At 43.7% G+C, this 27,720-nt stretch overlaps 1 protein-coding gene across 2 annotated transcripts in view; it reads right to left on the reverse strand.

Annotated features, from left to right (window-relative positions):
* The window catches only part of LOC115374115 (mannosyl-oligosaccharide 1,2-alpha-mannosidase IA), a 183,651-nt gene extending 163,356 nt beyond the window's left edge, over positions 1–20,295 (reverse strand). For both annotated transcript variants that reach the window (XM_030072870.1, XM_030072869.1), the window contains exon 1: positions 18,748–20,295. In XM_030072870.1, the coding sequence (XP_029928730.1) occupies positions 18,748–19,305 (558 nt within the window). In that variant the 5' untranslated portion in view covers positions 19,306–20,295. The remainder of the gene's footprint in view (positions 1–18,747) is intronic.
* Between the last annotated feature and the right edge of the window lie 7,425 nt (positions 20,296–27,720).

The raw sequence follows: 27,720 nt of genomic DNA on the forward strand, positions 1-27,720 counted from the left end.
TAATGCTACCGAGTGAGTCAGAGTGCCCTCTAACCTGCAGTGCTTACAGTGTGTCCTAACAAGACAACCGTGTGCCAGGGGATCCATCTGTTTCACGAGGATAGGTTGATGGAGGAGGGCACACGTGAAAGAAAATCCCTCTCTCTCTCTCTCTCTCACACTTGACGGGCAAACTGCAGAAGTATCTCCAATAAAGAGTGGCAGAATGAACAACAAGCTAGCAGATCAGACGGAGTGAGGAGGCGATGGAGGGAGACTGAATAAGACAGATGAAGAGAAAGCAGTATGGAAAGAGACAGAGGGAACGCAATGAGGAATTCAAATGAAACAGTGTGCAAGGAGGAACGCAGCAGAGATGGAGGGATAGAGGAGATTGGAAGACAAGGCTTACAACCAGAGAGCTGAGGCTCCCCTTCGCTCACACTCACTATAAATTATTAATGCCAACACTGAACAAATGAATTCAGTGCACAGGGAGGGGTAGATGAATCGCCCAGCACGAGTCCCCCAAGATAACCTCCAAAGAGGACAAGTCCACAGTTGCCAGATTTAGAAAGTGACACAGTCAGACAGCGTGGGCTAATGTGTGTGGAGATGACACAAAGGTTGCAATTCATCACAATGCTTTTTTTTTGTGTGTGTGTGTGTGCGTACATTTTCCCATTTGCACATCAACTCAACCACATGCAAGACTAATAAATTTAATATGAGTATTCTCAAAAATTCTAACTTGTTTTTATAGGAATTGAACTCGTGAAATGTGTCAAGCTAAGTGGAAAAAATGGCATAACGGATGCAGGCAGGCAGGATAGACAGACGGTGGCACAGAGAGGGGAGACATAAGTGCAAACAATGCACTAACAATAGATTACTACACAGTGTGCATCGGGTAGAATATTTGCATGAACGTTCACATTGTTGTCGACTATGTTACCTAGGGGATCCTCACAGAGAGTATGCAACAATATGAGAAAATACATGAATGCACCACAGAGCATGAAAAGTCAGGTGTAGCCATAATATAATAATTGCACAACTGAATATAATTTAGATAACACTTAATTGAACACCTTGAGTGATGAAAAGTAATACAACATCAATTATACCAAAGCTATTAGACACTGTCCTCCTGATGTTTTTAATACCGAACATGAAGAGGTGCGGGGAACAGCCTTGACTCAACTTTTCCTTTGTTCCTTCCTCAATTTTAACTTTAATTTCACTGTTGACACGGTGACAACATTATGAAAGCGGTATTACAGTTTTAAGGTGCTGAGTGTATTTTATTGCGCCTCCGCCTCACCGCATTTCTTCAAGCAGGAGTGACACTCGCGCTTATCGCTTTATTCAACATCTCTGAACAGTTTCCAGACGACACACATCCCTAAAAAAAAAAAAAAAAAAAAAAAATTTAAAAAAGACAGGCTAATGGGATGTGGCTGACGAGCCGCGGAGCAACGCCATAAGGAGTTAGCCAGCAATGCCAAAATCTTTTGCATAAATATGGATGGAGCTGTCTGTCGCCGTGCCAACAGCTCCTCTGATCGCGTCGAGCTGACCTCCTCGTGACAGCCCACACCTAACGAGGGCCATTTGTTTGTTTGGGTTTTGGGCTTTTCTGCTCTGTTAGCTCCTTTTGCTCTGATACGCCGTCGGTTCATTCATGTGTCGAGCTCCCTGCTAAAAGAAGTCGGCCGCCGCTGGCCGCCAGACGCCAGAGCGTGTGGCGTTACTGCTGTTGCAGGCATTCTTGTACAACCGAGCTGAGTGAAAACATGCGCGTCCAATCTTACCCAGGTGCTGGACAGAGCACAGAGAAAAGTTGAGTGTGCACACTGAAAGCTATACTCCCAAGGTGTATAACTGGAACAATAGTCGCTACCCTCATGCAACAGCTCGGGGCTCTCGATGAGAAGTTTGTTGAAGAGTGCAAGGGCAAAAAGTCATATGTAATAAATTAAGAAGTAATACAGTGGAAACAGATTTCTGTGTGTGAATTCTGCTTTTAGTGTGGTCTTTTTTTGGTTTTTAGGAAACAGCATCCATCTAACTGCTTGTGCACGCTCCCACTGCACCCCCACCCTCACCACAGCCTTATAACTGCTACACAAATAAGGAGCCTCCAACCCTGCTGTGCACTCGACCCATTCAACTTTTTGCTCTGCTGCTGCTGATTGCAAATCTCTTTTTGGACGCGCACCAATCAAACAAAACAATGCATTACCATAAATGAGCAGGCACTGGCCAAGAATGTGACATGATGACACCGTTAATCATAATTACCAAAACATAGACACACAATCCCCTGACTGGCCAGGCCATAAATGCAATTTATCCTGACAGTAAAGAAATGCAGTAATGCCCATGCACTTTCTTGCACACTAGCAGTAAGGCCTCTGCAAACAAGGCCGACAAATCTCTCTCTTTTTTTTTTTTTTTAATTTATTATTCTTACTATCACAGGGTTAAAAGATAACTTGTGAAAACCTCAAGAGAAAGGGTTACAAGGATGAGAGAGAAGTCATCAAATACCCCTTTTCCACCAGATGAACTGTCCCAGTAACACAGGAACTTTTTTTAGCAACCACAAATCCTTACTTCTGTTTCCACCAGAGAAATCAGTCCGTCTTTTTGCAGCAAGGGCTGAGGCACCAAAACTATCCTTGCAGCCGAGGTAGTGCTCTCCAAGTTCTTGGGGTGGATTTTTTTTTTAGGACACAGAGCATTCCTGATTAGTTAAACATGTGACATGTCATGCAAAGCAGTGTGAAAGTATCTTTCCTGATGTTTCGAGAGACAGAGGAGCGCGGCTGCACGCACACACATTATTAAAAGATTGTTCTATCGAGAGATTGTGCAGCTAGTGGTTGAGAGAGAAACGTGCCATTTGTCTCCATTTGCAACTGCACGCCATGTTTCAGTTGAGGTGCATTGTTCTACACAAAAGCAGATTCCTCTTTTCAGCACTCGTGCTTCTAGTGTCCTCAATGTCATTTTCAGTCTCTTCTCCAAAATCAAATGCAACATCACAGCGGCACAGGGGTAAGTAATGATGACCATAACAATGGCTTCGACATCTTCCATGATTACTGTTTGGCTGTTGTAAGTCAGAGTGTCACTGATAGTCGCAGAATGACAGAAAGATCTCTGGGTGCCTGGAAACCTCTTCCAAGTCCTAGAAAAGCTGGCTCTGGAACATTTTGATGTAAAAGGGGTAAAAAAAAACAAAACAAAACACATTGATCTCCTCAGAGTAAACTGGCTCAAGCTGGTTGTGAGACATAAAACAGATTCCTCCCTGGAATTAGAGAAACAAACCGTAGACAGCAGGAGTAAGGCAGACTGAGCCAAAGGAAGACCTCCCACACATATATACATAAACACAAACACACACCACCAAACACAGCAACAGATAAATACACACATGCACAAAGACTCCTTTAATCCACCACAATGCTCTTTGTTCTAGCTGACAACACCACAGAACCAGCCTTTGTGGCATAATAATTTCCATCTTTTTGCAGCACCTCCTGACCATACACCTTCAAGAAATGAAAACTGAATATCCATTTTGCTAATATAACACTGCTTCATTTACCATTTTATTTTGTCATTCCCGTGTCCTTTGCTCGCCCAGCAAATCTCTCCCTATCTGATTCGGTTAGACTGCAGAAACCGGAGAGTCAAAAAGAGAAGTTTTCAGAAATTACAGCTTATCGTTGGCTTAAGATCCACAAACCAAAACAGCACTGTTCAATAAGATGTACGTGTCAGACCGTGGCATGAGAAGGAGGGGTTGGGGTCGGGGGGGCGGTTGGGTCTTGGAGAGGGCATAATTGCAGTAACACTTTTTACACTTGACAGGCGACAACACTGACAGAGCTGAAGGAGCAATCAGAGCAATTGCCTTGAGGTAGACAGAGGTAGAGTTTTTTTTTTTTTTTTTTTTTTTCTTCCTAAAAACAGGTTTCCCGTCGTGTGGCAGTTTGCAGAAAAAGGTTAAACATGAAATGCCACGTCGAACATTTAAGGATGTAAAAGGGAGCGTAGTAGCCGCAAAGAAGAGGTAACACGGCATCTAAGCACATCCTCAACACGCCTGCTTCCCCTCTCTCGCACAGCCGCCGTTGAGTAAAGGGCAGTGATGCTGAATAATCAGACTAAGCAGAAGCCTCGTTTACCCTCTGTGTTCTAAGCTTGTCTGTGAAAGAACGGGGGGGGAAATGCCGTGAGGGCCTTTTGAAACTTCAGAAGTTCACAGCACATTTAGCCTCTGTCCCCTTGACGGCGGATTCACGTCCCAAATATCAAGACATGAGAATACCTAGGCCTACCCTGAGAGAGTCTACAGATTGGAAAAATGAATGAAACACCAGTGGAGGTGGTGTGTATGTGTGTATGTGCACATGTACAATGGATCATACCAGACACACATACACACACAGAAGGTGTGTTCTCTAACGAGTTAACAGGAAGCGGCTGGAGCAGATGTTAAATGGACCCACCAGCTCTCATTTACACTCGTCAGCATATAGTCACCTCCTGCAGAGTCAGTACGCCACAGAGGCCCTCAGGCAAACTGTGCTTAAAGGACTGCACACGTGCATAAACACACACACACACACACACACACACACATGCATCCATACACACTCACTCATGCACGCTGTTCTCTACTGTTCCACCCCCCTGCAGCTTGATTCTGCTGGGCTTGGCTCTTCCGCTAATGGTCACTGGCGAATTAATTGCGGCCATCCGTCTCATTTTACTTTGAAAATAAAAGGGGAAGGTTACTTGCTGTCACCCCCTCACCTCCCAATCAAACACCCCACAACTCGCAAACAGATTTCATTCCTTCTCGCTCGTCCTCCTCACAAACACACGAGCGCGCCCTATAGAATTACGACGCGCATGTGTTTCCCATTTGCCGGCAGAATTTGTTCCACCGGCCCGAGAGAACGTTTGAGAACACGAAGGCCTGGATTTTTGGATGAGGGAGCGTCATGCAACACATCTAACCAGACGATCCGTGTTCCAGCGAGTGCCATGTGACATCTCTCACATCTATAATAACACAGAATTCAAAGCGGCTTTTAGCATTAACCATCTCGTCAACGGCTCTGAGGAAAACACGCCGGATTGTTTTTTTTTTTTTTTTTTGATTTTCAAATGAAGACGTGTCTGACGATACCTTCAATGTGACAATTGCTGCGAGTATTTGGAAATGCTTTAACGGTGTATGAGCATAGACTTCAAACTGGCTTTAAACATCAGGCCATGCCTTCAGGCCGTCTTCAAACTCACCGAACTCTCTTAAAGCCTGTACCCTCTTTGATGAGGAAAAGTCTTTGGGTACTTTTCACAGAGTGACATTGCAGTTGCCTTTGCCGCCGTGTTACTGTGTTTTACTTTCAGAGTTGACTGAGCGCAAATATCAAACTGGCTTTAAGCTTCTGACTGTCCTATACGGCCCTCTTGCAGTCTCATGCCAGTGGAACCCTTTAATAGGGTGTCGGTAACACTTGGTGGTGACCGAGCTAAAGCGGTTCAGATCTGCTAGCGACCAAGCAAAATAAACTCAACTGCTGCTAAGCCACAAGGCTGTGTTTAGCCTGACAACCCCCGAGAACCTGGCTCATTTGAGAAACACTTTGACACAGATGTGCAGCACTTAAGCGAACACAGATTTAGGGATGTCCCCGAACAGCATGTTTTGGGCTCCAGAGCTTCGGTAGTTGAAGACAGGAGATTACTACACGTGTTGCGGCGCTTGTGTTGTGTCCATCTCAGCTCAGAGTCCAGAGTCCTTCCCAAGTCATGCTCAAGCAGCCGCCTCCCCAGCATTATTTTGTTATCTCTGCAAGGCAGCCAGGAGGAGATCACGCATTTGGTCTGGAGTCTGTCGGTGGCTAATCTCGGAAACTACGAGCCTCATCGGGGGAATTTTTCTGTGCAGAGATGTAACTGTATGATGAAGAACCCCTCCTGGTTGCTGTGAGTCAAAACATTTGTTTTGGCTATTTCTGCTCTCTCTTCATTCACTGTATACCTCGCTTGACCATCTCTCTCTCTCACTCTGCCCGGGTCAGAGAGAGAGAGAGAGATTACGGGTCATTCTGAATTTCACGATACTGCCGTACTTTACTGCTCTACTGGGTGCAATCTTCTACATAATTTTTGTTTCTATTGTTATTTGTTAATAATAATCGCCTTAATTGAGCGCCTTTTGCCAAAATATACAAAGAGAATGACTGTCCAGATCCCAAAATTGAAAACCGAATACCAACCCAACCAACGAATATTTGAATAGTTGAATCCTTGGGTCCAGCCCTGCACAGATTATGGCCATGAACTCAAAAAAGTCAATGCTAATCGATTTTGAATTCAAATCATTTCAATGCAATCAATTCAGCAAGTGCAGCTGATTTTATTCAAAACTCAAAGCCAAGACACGTTTTGTCATAATAAGGTTTCAATCTGTAATTAAATTACCAAGAATGGAGGCTCTATCACGCTTATGTGAACTGCAGTTTGCAATTTACATTTTGAATTGGGTAAATTAAAAGAGTCCATATTAATCCCTGGCACAAATCCTGCGGTAAAGCAATTCTCCCGTGGAGGTTCAAGCCACAGAGTTTGACCCCGGTCAGCCAGGGACATCATTATAACAGACCTGTCCGTGTCATTTTCATTGCTCTCAGCGAGCCCACAAGACCACGGAGGGCGTCATTATGAGAGAGAGACTCAGATCTTCTGGGGGAGCTTTAGTTAGCAGCAGTTTTCCTCTAATGGTGGGCCAAATTAGCTCGGAGATGGATACTGCTTTCAGCACGGGTGGCATGCAAAAAAAAAAAAAAAAAAAGCCTAATAAGATCATTTGCACAACTCAGAAGCACTGCGCCCCGGGTTGAAGACAGGAGATTAGGGTAGAAAAATGAGCTGAAGGCGGGTAAGTAGTTATCAATTCCACTACTATTTGGCGATTGATTGATTGATTGATTGATTGAAGTTATTCTGTTCTATCCTGTTCTGTTCTATGTAAACGATGAGAATCTGACGCTGAAGCTGTTTCTGACTGGTGCACAATTGTCAGCTGAGGGTGGCAACGCACCGATACCTCCTTTCCAGTGCCTTTAAATGATCAGCTGATACCATGTTTTGCTGAAAAAGACCATTCCTCTTGGTGCCCTGGCCAGAACTGATCGAGATATAACTTCTTCTTTTTGTTTCTCCAGTGACCAACCTCATAATCCTCTCCGGGTGAAAATATCAGGAGCATTTTGCTTCGATGCTGGAAATACTACACGTGGTTCTTCATATTGGCTCTCAATGTGCAGATGCCAATGTGCTATTTTAAACTCGCACCAGCCTGTTATCTGACACCGGTATCGATTCTCTAGAACTTCAGTGGAAATGAAACAAGAAAGTGAAACACAGATTGCGTTTGCGAGAAAACGAGGGGGACTTTTTTGATTTTCCATTTGATTTAGCCGGGTTTTCGGTTTGCTCACCGCAGCATCAGCTGGCAACACGGCGCAGCGTAGAGACGCGCGCGTATTCGGCTTCAGCGGGCTGTGATGTCACATGACCATAAGCTCTCACAATCTGTCAAGTGAAACAACACATGTGATGCCCAGGGCTCTCCAGAAACCGTGAACCATTGACACTTCTGAGAGTGGATGATAAGGAAACACCTGTCCCTCTTGTTCAGACACACCGCATCATGCTCCAGTTTTCTCTACACAAAGTAAAGCACCTCTTAAAAATGATGCCAACTCTTAACTGTTCTGGCAAGTAAAGGACATTAGGGGTTCAAATTGTGAGGCATCTCAGCACCTTTCCTCACAAAAAAACAGACAGAATATTGTGTGTTTTTGAAATACTGACTTGGGGAATTTCATGTGACAGCTGTTTTTTTTTGTTTTTTTTTTAAGAGAGAAACCTTTAAAATAGTGACACTATGACGGCTGGTTGACAACTGAACTGGGGATTTCTGAGCGGCATTTCTCAATGGGCCGACACTTCATTTTGGTCTCTGGTCAAGATAAACAGGCATGAGCTAACAATTTTTGAAGGTTTTATTTATTCTGCAAAGCCAAAGCAGATGCCCCTCTAGCTTTTTTAATAAGTCTGGATTCCGTGTGGGCACTCAAGAAATAAGTTCAACAACCTGTCACTTACACTCACCATCCAATTAATGATCAGCATACTGGTTGCTCTCACACATGCAGACAATCATTAGTAGGCTATCGAGTCAGATTATTTGTCGCCTCTCTACCTTTCCAGAGACTGCAGAATGGAAATTGCATCCAGGTAGCCAAACATAGGACCTTGATGGAAACTGGGGAAATCTATATGGTTCCCTAATGAGCACTGAGCACTGTTGTTGCCATTTGATTAGGGACTTAATTGTGATAATAATGAACAAATACACCCGCCTCTGGCTAAAATGTCGTGTAAGCAGCATTCAGCTAATTAATGGTTATTTGCCCACTGATGCTGATGAAGGGGAAAATCACTGGGGAGACTCTCTGTTGGACTAAACTTTCTCATTTCCGTCTCAAGACCCGGAAAGCTGGATGCACATTGGTGACCGAGAAAATTGCCTGGTAAGCTTTCCATGTTTCCCATTGCTGAGGGTGTTTTGAGAAACCAGTCCTGGCCCTAACAGGCCACTTCATAAAAAAGGATGTTGTTTTCCAGCAATCTGCCTCAATTGCGGGTCAAAGGCTTGACAGCATTATTCAGCCATCTTGAAGGCAGGCTGTAACCATGTCACAACATGATATCCACGATGCAGACAGGCCAATCTGCAACGATAGCAACCGGGCAGCTTCAACTGGCTTGCTGATGCAGAGGAGGGGATAGTTGGCAAAAGCAGGGGCAGTAAAAATGCTCGGGGCAGCACGCAGCCAAGGAGCAAGAGGGAGAAGAAAAGGGAGAAATGACAAAGGTGGAGAGACAGAATGAGGGACGACGCTTTCTGGAAAAAAAAAAATCACAAATATGACAATAACAAAGACAGGCAGGGACAGAGACAAAGGGGACGAAGCGATAGAGAACAAGCCAGGTCCCTAAGTCCATTCTAATGTTTTCCCATTGCACTGCACGCACAGGCAGCAGACTTTACACGCATGTTGCTTCTGACCAATTAGGCAGGCATAAAAGCAGGGGGCTGGAGCTCAGCTGGGGGCTTCAGATAGCCTGCAGGTTACATCTAGGCCACTCTGTCTCACTCTCTCGCTTTCTCCCCCCTCCTTCCCTCCTCCTGGCATCTGCCAGGCCAGCGAGGCCAAAGAGGGAGGGAAGGGGAGGGAGGAGAGAGTGGTTTCATTCAGCACCTAGTGAAGGATGTCAACAGGGCCTGCAGCAAACAAGGCCATCCCTGGACTTTTCATATTCTCCACTGTATCTGCCTTTGTAGCATACACACATTCAGTTTGTGAAAGCCGACTGCCTGTGCAGAGGGCATGCACTTTCGTGGCATAATGGTTTCATGACGCTGGAAGTCCAGGCACCTTCACACAGGCACAGACAGTCACATCGGCTTGCTCATTCTCTCTCACTCTCTCTCTCTCTTTCTTGTTATTATACAGCTAATAATGTCAGCGGCAGCGGTGAAAGTGTGCCGATAATGGCATGGAAGCATGCTCATTAGCCTTTCATGCATTTGTGCCCGACAGTGATGAGCATGCCTGAGGAAAATTTGAGCAAGCTATGCTACAGGCATAGGAAATACAGAAAAAAAGAGGAGTGGGGGTGTGAGTGGGCGTATGTTTGCCTGTCTGCCTTTATCTGTATTGGTGTGTGTGTGTGTGTGTGTGTGTGGTGGGAATGACTGGCAAAGATGAGGATTTTAGCCTTATCAAAAAGCCACTGGCCAAAAAAAGGGACACTGTGCAACCTGAGAGCAGCCAGTCGGAATAAATGTTTTTTTTTTTTTTTTCCAGTAATCACAGGCCCTCAGAAGCAAGGATTAAGAGGTATACTCACAATGACCTCATTATGTCAGTGCTGCCGTTAACTTAAGATGAATGTGCTTCCATGGAAGTTATTGCAACATCCTAGCAATGGAAAAGGGGTACTGATAGTGTAAAAAGATTGTCGAGAGTTTGGGTGATGAAATCGGAGAAAAGAGGAAACACAAGTCAAAAGGAAATTCCCTATCAAAGCCAGGAGGAGGAGGATTGCACAGTCCGGCGCACAGCTCCCAGCTCCCAGCTCCCAGCGCTCTCGGACTCAAGAAGAAGGTCGAAGTGTGGACAAATTCTGGTCCGGGACGTGACCCTGTGCTTTTACTGGCAAGTGACGCAACACCCACAAGTTAAAGTAAACAGAGAGGGGGTCTCTGAAACGCACGCCGAGCAAATAGACCGGTGGAGCCTGATTAAAAGAGTCTGCAAACATGGAAGTGCAGTTGGACATAAAAAAAAAAAAAAAAAAAAAAAAAAAAGTTGAGTTGGTGGAAAAAGAGGGCTTTTTGTTGAACTGGAGAAAACATCTGCAAACTGTTGACTTGGCTTCATCATCCAAAAATGAAAAATCTACAAGCTGTGTGTGACTTTAAACAGCCACCAGCCAATTTCTGGCAAATTTTGCCTGAAGGTGCATTTTCTTTTTTTTTTTTTTTTCCCTCCGTTGAGGCGGGTAACCAGTCATCGCCTGGGGGCCCATTTCCATTCTGAAAATCACATTTGTCTGGTAAGATCATAAAAATAAAGCCACACATTTCACTTTAAAAAACACAGGCACAACTACAACCATAACAGCCACATAAATACATACCTAGACACAAACACAGCTGTCATAAAGTCTGAGATGTGTATTCTCTCTTTTCTCTCTTTTCTCTCTCTCTTTCTTCCCCAGTTTCACCAGTGACTGATGACACCTTAGTAGCGTCTTAAGGAAGAGACGCACTCAAGGCCTTTCATTCATTCAAGCCGTAACGTAATCCTCCACTTTCAGGAAGGAGGCTCCCCACCCCACCCCTGACACACACACACACACACACACACACACACACACACACACACACACATAGGCATGCACACAATACGCAAACGTACAAACCAGAATGTGCATGTACAAACTGGCCTATTCTTCTTGAAATTCTATCTACGGAGCGATTTGCACGAATGCACGCGTACACACGCGCAGGAGGCAAGCACACACACAGACACACACACTCACACACAGTGCTCTTGAAAAGCATGCCTCTACAGAGACTTGCCCTGAAGCTAGCGCCCCTACCACAAAGGGAATGCAGGGAAAAACTGCCGTGAATGCAAAAAAGGATGTAAGCTAACATCTCCCCTTTTTGCTCACATCCTTCCTCTTCCTCTCTCCAGTTCACCCGATCACTCACTATCTGCAGTGCTTTCCTGCAGGGAAAGGTGCCTGCCATTGTATAGCTTACTAATCAGCTTTGATCATCCATGAAAAAAAAATAATCTTCTCTGTGGGCTCTAATGCTTTTACCATGCATTTCTCTATCATATATGATCACAGTGATCAAGATTTTAGCTTGCCTGGCTGCTGTGGAATTGATTCTTGCACTCATTGCCATTGGCTGCTCATAAATTTGGCAACTCAGAAACTAAAATACTTTCTACTGTTGCACTTACTGGAAGTTGAGCCAGAAAAAACCCTCAGCTGAATGCCTAAAATGGCTCAGAAAACATTTTCCTTTATATTTTGGTTCATTCGTCCGGTGGCAGCGCAGGCTCGCATCCACTTAGATGCCGAGCCACATTGACATGTTGATAATATCTGCCACAGCTGCCATTGACTTGAGCAATATATCAATATCCAGCGGGCTCATCAGCACACTCGCCCACATGCACAGACCAAAGACAAAGATGGGCTCACATTCCAAACACCAGCCGCTGACATTTGCACGGCATCCACAGAGGGAAGGGGAAGCACAAATACTCCACCTCTGCGGGAGCACCGGGGAGAGTATGAGCCTTTTCTCTGGACTTTTTGTTCTTCTCCCGTTTCTTTCTTCTTGCTCTTCAGGCGGTCATTTTCCTGGCTCAGAGAGAGGTTCTTTTTGGCACACCTGGTTCGTGGCGGGAGGCAGCCGGGGGAAATCAGCGGTGGAAGGAGGTCTCAGTGCTCACAGTTGGCCAGAAGCGCCGGCCTAAGGGCAACACTTTATTCAGCCAGACACCTCACTCTTCAGTCGTGTCTCTTATGGGGGGATTTTAGGTCCAGCTACCTGCTAACCTTTTTGCAGAGGCTTTTATTCTTTTTTTTTTTTTTTTTTTAACTTGGTTATCTTGTATGTGTGACTTGCATGTAGGTGGGTGTAAGTCTCTGAGTTGTCACTTGCAGTTTTTACACCATGGACAAATTATTTGAGATTTTCCACAAGGTTAGTCATAGTCCTTGCACTGAAGAGACAGCATTATATGGCACGCTCGCTATTATTGTGGATAAAATAGGGAGAGGGAAGCCCCAAGGATTTTACGCTACAATAGATTTTTACCAAAAAGTTCCAATTTCAGGCTCAGCAATGATTCAGCATCAATATCAATATCAGATTGTGAAGATCTAATAATGGTGGGATGCTATGACACCATTCTATTGTTTACACTGATATTTTTTGTCTTAATAATTCATATTAATTAAAAAAAAAAATAATAATAAATGTAAAATTATGCATTTAACTTTTTTTAAGAATATTATGTGAAAAGTGTATAATAGTGTTGTTAGACACCTTATATTTCCATTTGATTTAAAGGGATGAACACTGATTTGATCATTTAAGATGTAATTTTGCATGCTCAAGTTATATTTTAACATATATTGATATGAAAAAACATTTTTTTAAGTGTCTTATGATGTAGATTTCACCCAAACTGCCCAGCCCTAATACACAGGCTCAGACTTGTCATCAATAGATATAGATCCAGAGCCACGCAGGCACCGGGATCTTGCAATACCCAAACAAGACCTTTGGCCAGTCTGCCCGATGTGGGGAGATCACCCGACCTCCGAACTGAAAACACTTTACAGGTCTAGAACAAACTGAGAAAAGCTTTTGACGATGTTTGCCTGTTGCCTCTCTTGGCCAACCTGGCTGACAACTTCTCCGTTCCTAAACCTGGATGGCTGCTTTAGAGACTCAGAGACCGATACTGATTCCCAGCAAGTGACTCAAAATACCTTCAGGGTTGGCGCTATAGCTGCTCAACTTGACTCGACTCGACTCGACTTGCTTTTGGTACCAGGCTCTTTTGCAGATTTCGTTTTCCAAAGCAGATACTACCCCATCAGTGTAGCTTATCGTCATAGCAACGCCGCATGAAACTGCTGTGACATCATCCTCAATGCGTCAAACACAGTAACGACAGAGGATTTCGACGGAATGCTCTTGATTCTGTGTATGTGGCTGTTTGTCACAACAAGGAGGCCAATTGTTTTTGAGAAGAGGCTGACAGTAACACAGCAGACTGCTGAAAAAAAAAAAAACAAAAAAAAAAAACAGGAGAGATTGGGAAATCCTGACAGCTGTGACACGTAATGATGACACGGCGACACAAGTGATGATTCAAGTGACGATTCTCTCTGTGCTCTGCGGTGTTTTCACATCACCTTTTGGTACCGGCTCAGCCCACTTGCAACCTTGACGGAGGTGATATCAACAAAAAGTACCAGGTCCCATCCCCAACCTTTCCCCAAAATAAAACCAGAAAAGGCGGATGGAGTTGAGTCGATTGAGCCGTACCATGCGCAGCAAAAGCAGCTTATGTACTAATAAAAAGCAACAACTAGAATTTGTAAGTAGTTGTCAACCCCTGGGGGAGCACATCCTCCATTAAAGTGATATCAAGAGCTTAATATCTAAATTTTACTGCGCTATATGAGATCGCTGATGATATTCTTCCATCTTTTAAAGTCTGTCTGGAGTACAACTTTGAGATGTGTAGTTGAGCACAGACAACACCTGGGGAAAACACTGTTGTCGTCTACAATATTGGTCCGTAATAGATGTAAGGGAACGCAATTTAATATACTTCATAATGTGTTTTTGTCTCTCGACGCATATAGCAAATTTAATCAGCGTTCATCATCAAAGGGTCCCAAATGTAAAACATTTACAGGTACCAGATTCTCCTGCTTGTGGGAACACGCACACCTACACACGGATTAAATAACATTTTGGCCTTAGAGCGATTAAAGAACACGGTTAGGCGTAAAATCGGTGCTAAAAAATGGAAAATGCCCGTGAAACGCCTGGGTGAACTAAGTGCTCGGTTTACTGACTGCTGTGATACCACTTTCACTCATTTACATGTTTATTTGCGTTATACCAATGTCACTGTAAATCCTCTTCAAATAACGTGATGTATTATCCCCTCTCTGTGCGGACGTGAGGCGTTAGGGCTGTTATGGTCGGTCCCAAGAACAAAGAACAGAACGTTTTATAGACAGTCACGCTCTAGTGCCTTTATTACCCATCAGAAATTATAGAGCAGTGAAAAGAGAAGGCCATCCTTCAACTGGCGGACCCGGGGTCAAGCCCACATGTGGTCGAGCATCCACCCTGCTGACGTGTCTTTGAGCAAGACACTGAATCCCAACAAGCTCCAGGTTTGCTGCTCTGTAAGCTGACCCTGACCTCTGACCTCACTTGTGGTTGGTACAAAGGAAAAAGAAAGGAATTTCTCCACACGGATCATTACAGTATCGCACGCAAAATCAAACTTCCCATAAAATGCAAAATCGCCGCACACCAACCACTGTTATGCAAACTTCCCCACTTCTCCCTGTCTTTGATCTGCAGTACATTAAGTGACATTATTGTTATTAGATGTTCATTATGGGAACAGAAACATGACTGTGCGTCATGGGATTTGGTGGCTGTCATTTTGAAAGCTAACAGCGAACTCTACATCAAAACTCAAAGTGATGGGGGGAAAAAAAAGGACTCTGGGGAATTTTGTGGAAGAAAATCTGCCTTTCCCAAATAACAACTCAAAAGCTAATGTTGGACGAATTCCCCTTCTGTTGTTTTCTTTAAATACTTTTCCAAATTCAGGTTTAAGACAAGAGGAGTAAATGAGGCAAATGCGTGTGGTGCTGTTAGTTTGTCAAAGAGGACCAACAAACTGATGATGGTATATCCTAAGTGTGTTACAATACACACTTTTTTTGTAACTGCATTTTAAATTGACTTAAATTAAACTCCTTTTCTCCATCGTAACTACTTGGATATTCCCCCTCTTTTCCTGATAGTGTCTGAATTGCTAACATTTGGTTATTATTTTGTGGTCCACATGCATCCAGCTGATCGTGTAGTTTTTAAAGAGAGCAGATGTAGCCCATTTTGCCGTATAGCCTATAAAGAGCTTCACCACAGTTGGAATTGGACTGGGGCTGATAAAGGCAGTGGCAACACTTCCAACTGAAACTGCCAAACTCCACGATCAAGTCCAAGCACATGCTCATCTAGATAAGCCAGCGCATGCACACACATGCTGGAACACACACACACACACACACACACACACAGAGGCCCTGAAGACAGTGGCCTTATCACAACATTGGAGTAGCCTCTGCTACAGAAAGGCTGCAGTGTGTCTGTCCTCTCACTGTGCTACTCTTAGCAGTCGGCTCTATTTTCACCCTGTGCTACCCTCTCCCCATGTGAATACCTCGTACTGTAGCGCCCGCATTGTACACTTAGGCAAAAGGCCTTCCTTCATTTGCCTGTGCCGGCGTATCTCTGAAAACATTAAAAGAACGAACTGGGAGCTCTGTAAAGACTGTCTTTTAATGTGCTCTTCTCTTTTGCTGTGTGTGATGCTGTGCAGACAGACAGAGGAGACAGATAAAGAGGCCCCCGTCTGTGGATGTGTCTCAGCCCTCGGATTGGGTACGGAGCTTCCTTCAATCTCTGACGCTCTATTTGCCCTGACAATTGTGCTTGCTCGGATGAGCCACCCTTTGTGCTCTGCATCTTCAATATTTCATTATTGCACTCTGACTTCTAACCGCACTTGAATTTAAAGAACACTGATAACAAAAAAGGCACGCACAAGGGGACACCCTCCTGTTGCTCCAGGCGCACGTCTTCGCGGGGCAATCCGGCGCCAGTCCCCTTTTCCCCCGATATCAAATCTCCTATGCGGTAGCCAATGAGGCAGCAACACAGCCATGTGGGAAACTCAATGAGCCATGACATCACAGGAGAACAAATAGGGGGCCATCTGAAAATTACCCTCATCTTCATCCTGCTGAGGACTTTTGGAGGAGAATGAACTACCTGCTAGCAGGGAGTCGCTGGAAAAGGTATACAGCACCTTGGCAACTTGGCTGAGTTCGCCGATACCCTGCAGTGCCGAGCTAGGAGTGGGCTGCCTTCAAACATTTACCTTGTGTGATCAGGCCGCCATTGTCCCTTGTGTCACCCTCTCTTGGCAGTGGGTGCACACACAGAGGAGAAAGGCGGGGAGCCTACTTTCTAGTTGTTGGCAGCTTAGAAAAACGATGCCCATTCATAGTTTGGTTACTGAGGCACTCAGTGGGTTGGATGAGGCCCCTTTTGTTTGCTTTGGGAGGGAGATACCCTCTTTCTGTGTTCCCCAGCCATGAAATAATACATTTTTGCAGTCCTGCTGCCTGCCTGTCAACCACAACATAGGCTTGAAAACTGAGAATTGCATTTGCATTAGTTCAAAATTGCACCCTAAATAATAGTGAATGCATTAAGGAAAAATAAAAACATCAAAACTGCCAAAAACATCCAAATTGTTATTACTATATTTGTTTTTGTAACTATTGTCGTTTTGTTTTACATTTGTAAACCTGGACAAAGCGCAGACTTGCAATGTGTCAGCCTGTGTTGGCAGCATGAATGCGAGCCTTCAGGAGAAGAGAAGCCTTCTGGAGCGCTGCCAGCAGGCTTGAAACAGTGGAAACTGTAGCAACAACAATGGGAAACCACAAGAACACAACGCAGACTGTGGCTACACAGACACTAGAGCGTGCACAGCAACTGAGCACAGACTGTTTGCTCTGGGATGTTTTTTAAGAAAGGTCTTCACTCACAGAAACACAATTAATATTCTGAGACAATAATTGGTATGAGAGGACATGGTGAAAAATAACTTTCTCCTCAGACAACAATGACCCGGAGGCGGAGAACGTTGCAGAGCTCAGCTGAACAGTACGGGAAAGCAAAGTCATGTTGACATTCACTTGAAAGAACATCAAAGAAGAAGCTATGAGTCAGGGAGAGCTCAGTGGACAAGGGCAAATACCCCTCACTGTCCGCTGATGGCTGAGTTATCATGTAGCACAATCACCTCTAGGTATGAAAGGCATGAGCGCAGAGTGAGAGGGTGACAGCAGGCTGCAAGTGAGAGTGACAACATGACTTATCCGTGTCACATGGCAAGGCAGAAAACCATCTGCACAGGCTGGCCAGTGGCTGCCCTCTCCACCCCCTCACCAGCCTCACTTGCCTTGAGTGGGTACAGATGTGTGATCCACATACACTCCCACTCCGGAGCCCTTATTGGACCCACAGGGATCAACACGGGCTGGCACCGAGCTCCGAGAGCTACTGGCCAGAGCGTCGCTGCACACAGTCAAATCATTCGTCTGTGATTGTGATATGATATGGGCCGGGATCACGAAGCAGAGTGATTCATCACTCTCAACTACCTTCTGATTGAACTGGTGACATTATCTGATCATGCACATGCACCAAGGCATCAAATATGAATAAATGTTGAAGCATGTTGTTGACCTTGTAAGAGTACAGTCATTGCATATTATGCTTTCCAACTGAAAAATATAGTCAATATTGGCATTTACATGGCATAAACAATGCCAAAATTATCCTTATTATTAAAGGTTTATACCATATAATTTGTTAAGGGCACTGTATTCCATATGAAGTGGTTATGCAAGGCATTTTAATATTATGAATGTTTGTAGACAGTATGATCCATATAAACTCAGCTAAAGAAAGCATAAACATTCAAGTCATGTTACTCAACAGAGACATGTATTGAGTTTGTCAAGGTTGGTCTCTGTCTTCATTGATTTTACGAAAGAACAGCCGCAGGCTTTACGTAAAGTTGGACCACTGATTTGACCAAAAGGAATTCATTTTGTATGCATGTGACGGGAGGCTGGCAAACCACTTTTCCCATGGCTGTTTTGGGAAGGAAGTCTGTACTTGTCAGACAAATGCAGATAAATCAAATTGCACAAGGGGTACGTAATTGCTCCTTCCAGGTGTGCACGCCTAGTTTGTTAACAGCTCAGTAAAGAAGGCTGCTGCTGCTGCTGCTGCTACTGCTGCTCGGAAATCGTGTGAATATCTCTTATGTTATGACAGCAGGAATGAGCCTCTTGCAATTGAAACTTATTTAAATCATGGGCATTAAGGCATGACAACATCTCTGCATCCAATATCATTTGCCACCAACTCTTTAAATCCTGCTTATATGACAGAACATCTGTGCAACCAGTAATAGAAGACAGGCTATTATCTGGGCAGTAGGATAACTTAAAAATCTAAAACTTGTTCCTAAATACTTCTGTTGTGCTTTTGGCATGGCTTCCAAATGCATTAGTAGAACGTGAAAGAGAGTCATTCTCCATTATGAACTAGGCTAAGTTCATATTTGGATGCATGCAAGTTAAAATATGTCAGCGATCCATCCCTGGCCATAACAACCTGGTTCCCATAATCTCCATGCAGCCAGTGCTAAAGTTCATCCTCACCTCCTTGACTTTGTCCCGGCGCTCCGCGGTCCTGGGGTCGCTCGGCCTGCCTTGCTCTCTTCCCAGCGGCGCCTTGAGCAGACACTGTTTGAACTTGTTGTAACTGAAAGTATCCGAGCTGGCACCATGGTTGGAGAAGGTCGCCCTCTCCGAAGCAGACTCCGCTTTCGACCTGAACAAAGTCAAATCCTCCTGCGCTTTCCCTCCGGCGAGCCTTTCCTCGGTCGCCTCATGGGAGACGGACGGCTTGCGGCTCAGGCTTTTCAGTTTGGTGCTGGTCTCCCCTTTGCCCGAGGTGATGCCCCGCAGATGCTCCTGGTCCTTGGCCCTTTTTAAGTGCTCCTTGGCATCGTTCTCGGAGCCGGAGCCAACAGTGACTGGCTGGGTGTCGGTCTTAGATAGAAAAATCCGTTTTAGTCGGACAGAGTCGGGCAAAAAGAATAGGGCCCCAAAACACAGTGTAACCAATCCCGAGAGAAAAAGCAGAAACACGAATTTCTGGGACAGGCGCAGACCCATGCCCGATGCCGACACACCGGGCAACTTTCGGAAAACCATTGAAACTTCTTTCGTAAAATGTTGCTTTACAGTGTTTTCTGTGAGACTACAGCCTACGGTGTGGCTTGGCAGTCTCAACTCTCCACCGAGCAGCTTCCTTACTGTATGTGCCTTTGTGGCATGTGTAAAAAAGTTGATGTGCGGGGTTTTAAACACACCCCTATGACACTTGCAGAGTGGCCTTAACAGGCTGCCAGAGCTGTCTTTATCTCGCTATCGATTGGATCTGCATAAGCAAAGGTTAGGCCTGCCTACATCTACAGTTTAGCAATCATTTGGCAACGGTGCCGCTGCACTTTCAGGTCTGTCTTGCAAAACGTAATTAGCGACATCAATACATTGCAGGATCCCGATGGTAAAAATGTAAATCGCAAAGCAGCGCAGAGCTCCGGGGTAATAAATGGCACTGGCGTTTACTGATGCACTATAGATGAATCTATGTTCAGCGATAACGGGATTTCTACGTCCAATCCAGGCTAAAATGCAGACGCACTTTAAGGGAAAATAACCACGCACGAGTGAGTCACAATTAGTCTGGCCTATAATAAAGTTGTCTCTTGATGCATTATTACAAGGCGTGCAAATCGCCAATAACACACTGGCCTATGGTACAAAATCAAGCGTGCAGCAGAGCATACTGTCGTTGCCTCCGTTTATACCGACCCGCGTTGCTGTGATCATCTGTAAGCTCCGGGTATCAGACTGAAATCACACGGGTTTGCGTCTGTCCTGTAGGCTACAGTTGGTGGACGACAACGCGTGTTTATTCATGTCGCTCTGTCAATATCGCTCCTCCAACCAATTCCTCCTTCAATCGGCGTCAAGGCGCCGGGCGAAACAATTGAGCAAACGACATGAACGAAGGCGGGTTTGTCCCATGCGAAGTTATTCTAGCCTCTCATACAAATCCGCAGAATAAACAAATCCACCATCCAGCCCTCCCGGTTTCCCAACAAAAGCACACCGCGTCTGCCGGTACCCGCCGTCCGCCTGCCGTGTCCTCCCTCGCCTACAGTGCGCACTTCTTGCTGTGCTGTGGACGTCCGCTTGCGTAAAACGAAGAGGGGAGAGCTGAAAATCTAACATATAGCCGCGCAGGGAGAGAAGGAGACTGTCCGCTGCTCAACAATCCAGTGGGCTGGGCGGATTTCTTGATAGATATTCACAGCGGCTTATCAAAACACGGTTAAGACATTTGAGCTCATGGGCAGGCGAAGAGGTCTCGGTGGCCTTGTTGGAATACACCCCGAGGAAGAGGAGCTGGTGTAATCCTGTAACACGTTTTAGAATAGCGGACTGACCGCAACACTTCAAGTCCCTATAGGAATATTATAGCAATGCCACGAAGTAGGATGAGGTCACTTTGAACTCAAGAGTGGCAATAAATCATTCCAGGACCTCATTAGGAAATGGGAATATTACAAGAATATTAAAGTGTTTTTTTTTTTTTTTTTGTTATTATAATTGTTTTTGGGCAGGTAATAGTTCTCTAGGTGTGCCTAAAGAGGGCTGTGATTGACTGGTAATTAACAGGCGGATTAGATCAGAGCCCCCACCCCCACCCCCCACCTCCATCCTCCCACATACAGGCACAAGGTAAGACTGACTTTGAACAGAGTTATATAACTTCCTCTGCTGTAGGTGGGGAGATGACACCAATAAGTAAAGGCATAATAAAGACAGTAACGTAAGGTTGCATAAATGGATTGAAGGTTTTTTTTTTTATTTTTTTTTATGGAGATCTTATCCAGATACACATCTTAAGGCTATTTGTGATAGACTCTCCCATTCAGATTTTCATTTTGGCTTTGAGTTCATTAGGCCTTGCATGAATCCACCTTTGTCAAAATTTCTTATCTTAATATCAAGGTTCAAGGTAGTCTTTATTATCCCCAGCGGGGCAAGTAGTTTTGCAGCCAACAGTCAGAACCACAACGACAACAACAAAAACAATTCAGGACATGATACAAAACTACACAACAATTTAATAATGAATAAATAAAAATAATATGATGACTGAGTAAACTGGAGACTGTATTTTCTCAATACAACAGAATCTCCCTCCAATGCTTCTGGCCATGTTTTTCATCATTTATCGAGCTGTAATTAAGGCACACAAGGGCTTGGTGTCCTATCATAACATAATTCAGAGGAGAAAATCACAGGAACTTAAGTGCAGTTTTGGGGAGGACTGTGGTGATATGATAAACACCAGCTTTGGTCAAGTGCATCTTTGACTGCAGATTAGGTCATGTGCAAAAATAATGATGACAGATAAAGTTAACTGCAGGTTAGATAAGATGCAGCATTATTATTCAGTTTTATGCTGCTTGAGAGAGCAGTAAGTAAAATTCATGGCAACCTAGGATGGTTTGAATTTGTCCTCTACTGCAGCCCAATGACAAAAGTGTTTCAGCGCACCAAGAATTTAAAAAGTTTAGTGTTTGCATAAGCAATGCGCAGGATGAATTATAGACATGCTGATGTCTAGAGATTAAATAAGATAGATGGTGCCATGAGGTGGCCATTACTGAAAAGCCTGCACAGCACTATCCACCTGACTCACATATGGGGCTGAAGACAGAAATGAGAAAAGATGGGCCTGATCCATCACAATATTCGTCTCTAATTGCAAATGAAAGTACATGCACCCACCCATATTCAATGCTGGCAATCAATGCCATTGACATTCCCGACATTGTCATTGATGTGTGATGAACTCCTGATGCACTTTGAACTCTTTGATTCTCGCTTGTTAGAGTGTTTCACAACAAAATAGGATCTTTATCTGAGTTTGAGTTTCCCATGCCTGTACAAGAAATAAGCAAAATCTAACACGTCAAATTGTGCAGGCTCTTTTTGTCATTGTCAGGTCTTTGTTGTGAGATGAGCTGTTATATGGGTAATTCATGCTGCATTTGAACCCACAGTTCCTCTGTTAAGCCATCTCCCTCAACAGCCCTAATTCAATCTGACTAGTTGTCCATAGTTTACTGAATAAAAATGAAACAGAGACAGATTTCTCGAATTAGCTGGGTGGGGGGTTTACCCCCACATCCGCATGCCTTTCCTCTGAGAATGTGTAAAACTGTGAAGGGTTTGGGGTGCTTTGTCACTGACAAAAGGACAGGTTTTGGCTCTAAAGAAGGCTTTTGTAATAGCTCAACTTGTGTGTATAACTGGCTGGAACTCTATTTGAACAGATTAGCTGTATTATCCTGCGGGTGGTAACAAAACATATAATATGCTACAGTGTACCTCATTGCACCGTTTCTGAACATAGGCATATAATAACACCCAGGAATTTTAAACAAATGCTACCTTATTGATTATTCATGCATGCTGATTCTGTCAAAAATGAAATACCAATTGCCGCTGCTGGGCTACTTCTTGAAACAACTTAATAGACACATCAAGTCAATGTTTCTCAAAAGGCCAAGTATATAAGGCCAAGTTATACATGAGCCTAGTCATTGAGCTTGCATGAAGCTGTGCCGGCCAGTGACAGCCTAGTTTATCACAAGGATAGATGAGCAAGGCAGTACACTCTCACCACTACCAACAGGCAAGGGTGAAATCAAAGCACAGACATTATTCATCAAAAACAAATGGTTTACACAAGTAAATGGCTCCCACAAAGGCCATTTCTCGTATGCTTTGCATTAAGTCTCACCGTTGAAAACAAAGCGGAGTTGTCTGGATGCAGAATATCATTTTACAGCAAATATCTCATTTGCAGTGAACACACTGGCTCTTTATAATGCAACAGTGGTATCACAGATAGCAACCTCATCAGTCTGATATAGGACAGACTGTGTTCGGATTCTTTATGGACAAAGAATTTATCTGCATGCAAAGAATAATGTAATGCTATATGCAAAGTTATTTGCATTTGTTTGAGGATACATCCATCAGTTGGCCTTGATTATTAGACTGACTCATTGTTTATCACTTGGGGATCGGCATTTACACAAATTCAATAGGGGTGTGCAATATGAATTTGTGCCATCTGCTCTAAATTTGATTTGCATTGATATGATCAGTGAGAAATCGTTCCTCATTTTGGAGATGTGATACCTTATCTGTTTGGGAAATATTGGTTTGTGCACTTAGTCACAGTGTTGTTTATTAGGCCAGGACATGTCTCGTTATTCTGGTGTCTGTGTATGACTAATGAAGAGGAAGAGGAGAGCCACACACTCACTACTCAATATGCACAATGCAATAACGTTTGTTTAGTGGCACATCAATGTTTCGGCACATATTGCCTTCTTCTTCTTCTGATGTCTGCCCTGTACGTCAGCACCAAACCAATACACACATGCATTTTTCTTCCTTTCCTCATTGTGTATGACTACTGACTATTAAGCTGTCTTGAATGTCCCTCTGTGAAAGGATGCAGGATGTGTCCCAACACTGCCCAGTGTGTTTAAATTTTACACAGCGGGTCATAGACTGTAAAATGTCCTGTGATCCATAACCACTTCCAGCATTGTATTCAAAAATTCAATTCTGTCCCAACCTGCACCGATGTTTTATTCATCATCTGAGATGCCAATGAAAAAGACCATCTCTGCGTTCTGCTCATTCCAATACATCAAACAGCAGACAGAGATGTATTGGCCGGTGCCAGCGTGTCTGGATTAATAATGTCAACATTCCCCACTATTTGTTTTTTTTAAGCACCACTGGAGAGCACGCCCCAACACTGGGAATAATGGCCAGGCACAGCATTTGATGTTGGCTGCTTAACTTAAGACGTAAATATCGAGGGCACATGGGTTAGGTTCTTGGGGTCGTGGTTCACAAGGGAAAGCGCTGTTGAACCTGGTGCATGATGGGAGACACAGAAAGAGACCCAATAGGGAAGCCAGAATAACTCTCAAAGAGCACGGTAACTGTAATTTTGGGTGCATTGTCAATTTTATGACACTGGGACCCCAAGTTTGATGCATATAAGTTAGAAATCCTCACAAAAAGGGAAAAGCAAAAATAGGCTCCCAGTAGCTTAGAGCAAATGCAACAGAACAGGTGGGACACGGTATAATGCCCCAAAACAAATAAATGATTTGCTATCACCAGTGCTATGAGTAACAAGCTCTTCAAAGCGAGAAATGGACACAAAAATAGTCTTGGACACAAAATGGACACAGAAATAGGTTTGGTAAGGTAACGCATTTCAAGCTTGGCACTTTTCCCCAGGCAGATTTGCTTTGAAGTGCTTGTTACTTTTAGCAATAGTCATAGCAAATTATTTTTTTGTTTTTGTGCATTATGCAGTTTTCCACCTGTTCTGTTCCGTGCACGTACATAACTTAGTATCATCCATCCTCAGTAAAGGGCCCTTCAGTTCAGGGCCTCGTGAGAGTGTTACTCATATTTGCAAACATGTTGGTGGCAGGTCGCTGTTTGTGACTGCAAGCCCTTGTAGCTAGTGTGTGCGCTTGTGTGCTACGCTGGTTGTAAACGCATTGTGCATTTGTGCATTTATTCTAAAAAGGAGTTCTGACAAACTAGCATGTTAAATGTCAGAGCACGTCATTATGGCCATGCTGGAGTTATTTTTATCTAGCCTACACCTTTTTTTTTACACGAGACAAACGGCAAATTGATGTTTGTATGCTGCCCTACGGTGACCCATCTCCACTACAGTCATAATGGAAACACTTCTTGTTGTAACAAAATATTTTCAAAGCGCATTACGCCTCGCTGAAAATCACCACTTATTGATCGCGCTCGTTCCATTTTAGAATATTCACTTGAGAGGAACATAGATGCAGTGGTTCAAGGTTTTTATTGCCCGAGCACAACAATTAGCAATACATTTCAGGGGGTATATGGGCCATGTAAATGAGAGTAGACTGCAATAGCAAACACACCATTAAACTGATGGAATGGGGACACAGAAGCACTCACTCCCCTTCCAACACACTGATTAAACATGCAGTTCTTTTTCTATAAAGTAACCATCTCTACAGTGAAATTAAAGGTAGGAAAAAAATCCAGGAGCTTGCCCTGTGATGCCAGCACTTGTTTTTTTTATGGCTATGCAGCGCCATCACCTGGTATTTACTGCACATTGCACGGAAACAGAGTCCTGACAGGTCATGGCTGCTGAAGCCGAACACATTTGAGTTTGCATTTAGCTCACCTTTTAGTCAGTACCGTCACTTTTTACATGTGACATTATTGATTGAATTAGGAGGAAACCATGCATTCTACATTACTGAGACATTACCGCTGGCTGATAGTCATGTTGGCAACCACAACAACTGGCAAATAGCCACAAGCCCTCCGTTTCTCCAGCTTTGTTTGAGAGATGAGTGTGGGTCAGAAAACTCCATCATTCAAAACAAACAGGATCATTCTATATAAAGGGCACTCACTCCAAACATTAAATGTGATCAGGATAAAATCAACAGAAGAGCCCTCATGCAAATAGAGCCAATTTAACTCCCCCCACCATATTACCCAGAGTGCTTTGGTCCACAGTGGGAAGCCAGATGACAGGCAAATGAGACACGGTGATTTAACTTGAGCAAACTAGAAATAAATAAACAGACAGGACAGTCCATCTGAAAAGCTCTCAGGCTTATTTCACACTCCACATGTAAATTTGCAACACCGAGGAATGCCATTAAATATTTGGCATGGGTTTATTTTGGGTTTAATCCACTGCTGAAAACAAATAGGACTCATGAAGTCAGAGTTAGTTAAATGCTTGTGAAGTCGCATCCATGTGTGAAAAAACAAAACACTTACTTGATTTCTCTTTGCAACCAAATGCATTTATAAAAGCAGTTAGTACTGTGTCATTTTTGTCCTCTTTCACAATACATTTTAAAATTTGATTTAGTTTTCGGTCAAAATAAGAGGCATCTCTGCTCGTTTGATGAGATCCATCAATCCCTCGTAATGTCTCAGAAATTATTTATTTAGTAGATGTACTGTGAGTGATTAGCGGCAACTCCACTTTAATTTAAAGGGAGCACCACTCACCTTATCAATTCATACAATTATTTATGACAGCTAAGGGCAACCTAATTAGGATTTGACCTCAAAGCTAAAAACTGAAAAAGAAAAAAAAAAGAAAACATCAGGACTGTAATTTGTAATATTAGCCAATCTACAATTTGAAGATGTTCCATATGAAAGGAAAGAGATTTTTTTTCTGAAGTGCTATAACCAAATAAAGATGATGTTACAGAAGTGCCATTCGTTCCGAAACAAAACAAAATAATGGGATCTCATCTCAAAAACTGTCCAGGACATATTAAACTTCCAACTATATCTAATGCTACTGGTATGTAGCGTGATATCCATACCAACACAGAGTAAAGGAATGGACAAACATGTCTCTCACAAATGCAACAATTTGTTTCCTCTGATGTTGGTGATCTGGGAGTTTAAGCTTATTCTGCCATTGTACTGAGTGTAAGCCATTCTGGGTGAAAGCATCAGCTAAATACCTAAAATGTAAATGTAAACAGGATTTTCAACCACTAACAACTGCAGCAATTGGAACCACTGTTTACATGCAAAATGAATTTGGCCAACCAGAAGATCTGTCAGAAAATGATAGAAAGCAACAATTGCCAACAATTAAAATGACTATCATATCCTTTCCCAAAATATTACAGTGAATTTACTTGTCAAGCCAAGCTTGTTAACAAGGGAGTCATGGTGACTTTCCATTTAATGGAAATAGAATTGGAATTAACAGACAAACCATCCCAGCCAAAATGGGCCACAGCTCTTCTCCATGCAAATTGCGCCACTGCCAAGGCTAAGGATGCCATTACGTTTTGGCAAAGCAGCCCGCTCATTCTGAGTTTATTAGACTCAACAAAGGGCCAAATCCTAAAATGTGTTCCAGACATACAAATGATCCAACTCTTTAGCATTTTCGCTGAAGGCAATCATTGTATAAGGTTGGTTTTCAAGGTGGCAAAGGCTTTCTCATTTTATTGTAATGACATGGTCAAATGCTCTCCCTTCTGGTCAAAAAATGAAACTGCAGGTTCCAGAAACTTAGTTGATCCTGTTGAGGAGATGTCGTTCTTGCTTGGAGAGCTGGTGATGTTTCAGTGTCTTGCTCAAGGGCACTTCAGCAGGGGAAGATGCCTGCCCACACGTTGGCTTACACCCACGCCTCTGCTTGAAGGATGGACTAAGTCGCCCCGCTACCCCACCTGATGCATTCCAGGCAGCGCATGTAGAGAATAATAATTAAATTTGCATCATTAAGCACCTTTTCTTTTTGTCACAACAAAATAATCTGCCAAAAATCACAGGCACACTGACACAACAGTGTTATAAAGTAAAACTTTAATTTGGTGTACAGTTTCGTTGAACTAGATCTCTTACTGGTTGTTACAGGGATGGAATGCTGAAAGCTAGAGGCTAATCATCAAC

Source organism: Myripristis murdjan, chromosome 16 (genome assembly GCF_902150065.1).
Source record: "Myripristis murdjan chromosome 16, fMyrMur1.1, whole genome shotgun sequence".
Classification (NCBI taxonomy): Eukaryota; Metazoa; Chordata; class Actinopteri; order Holocentriformes; family Holocentridae; genus Myripristis; species Myripristis murdjan.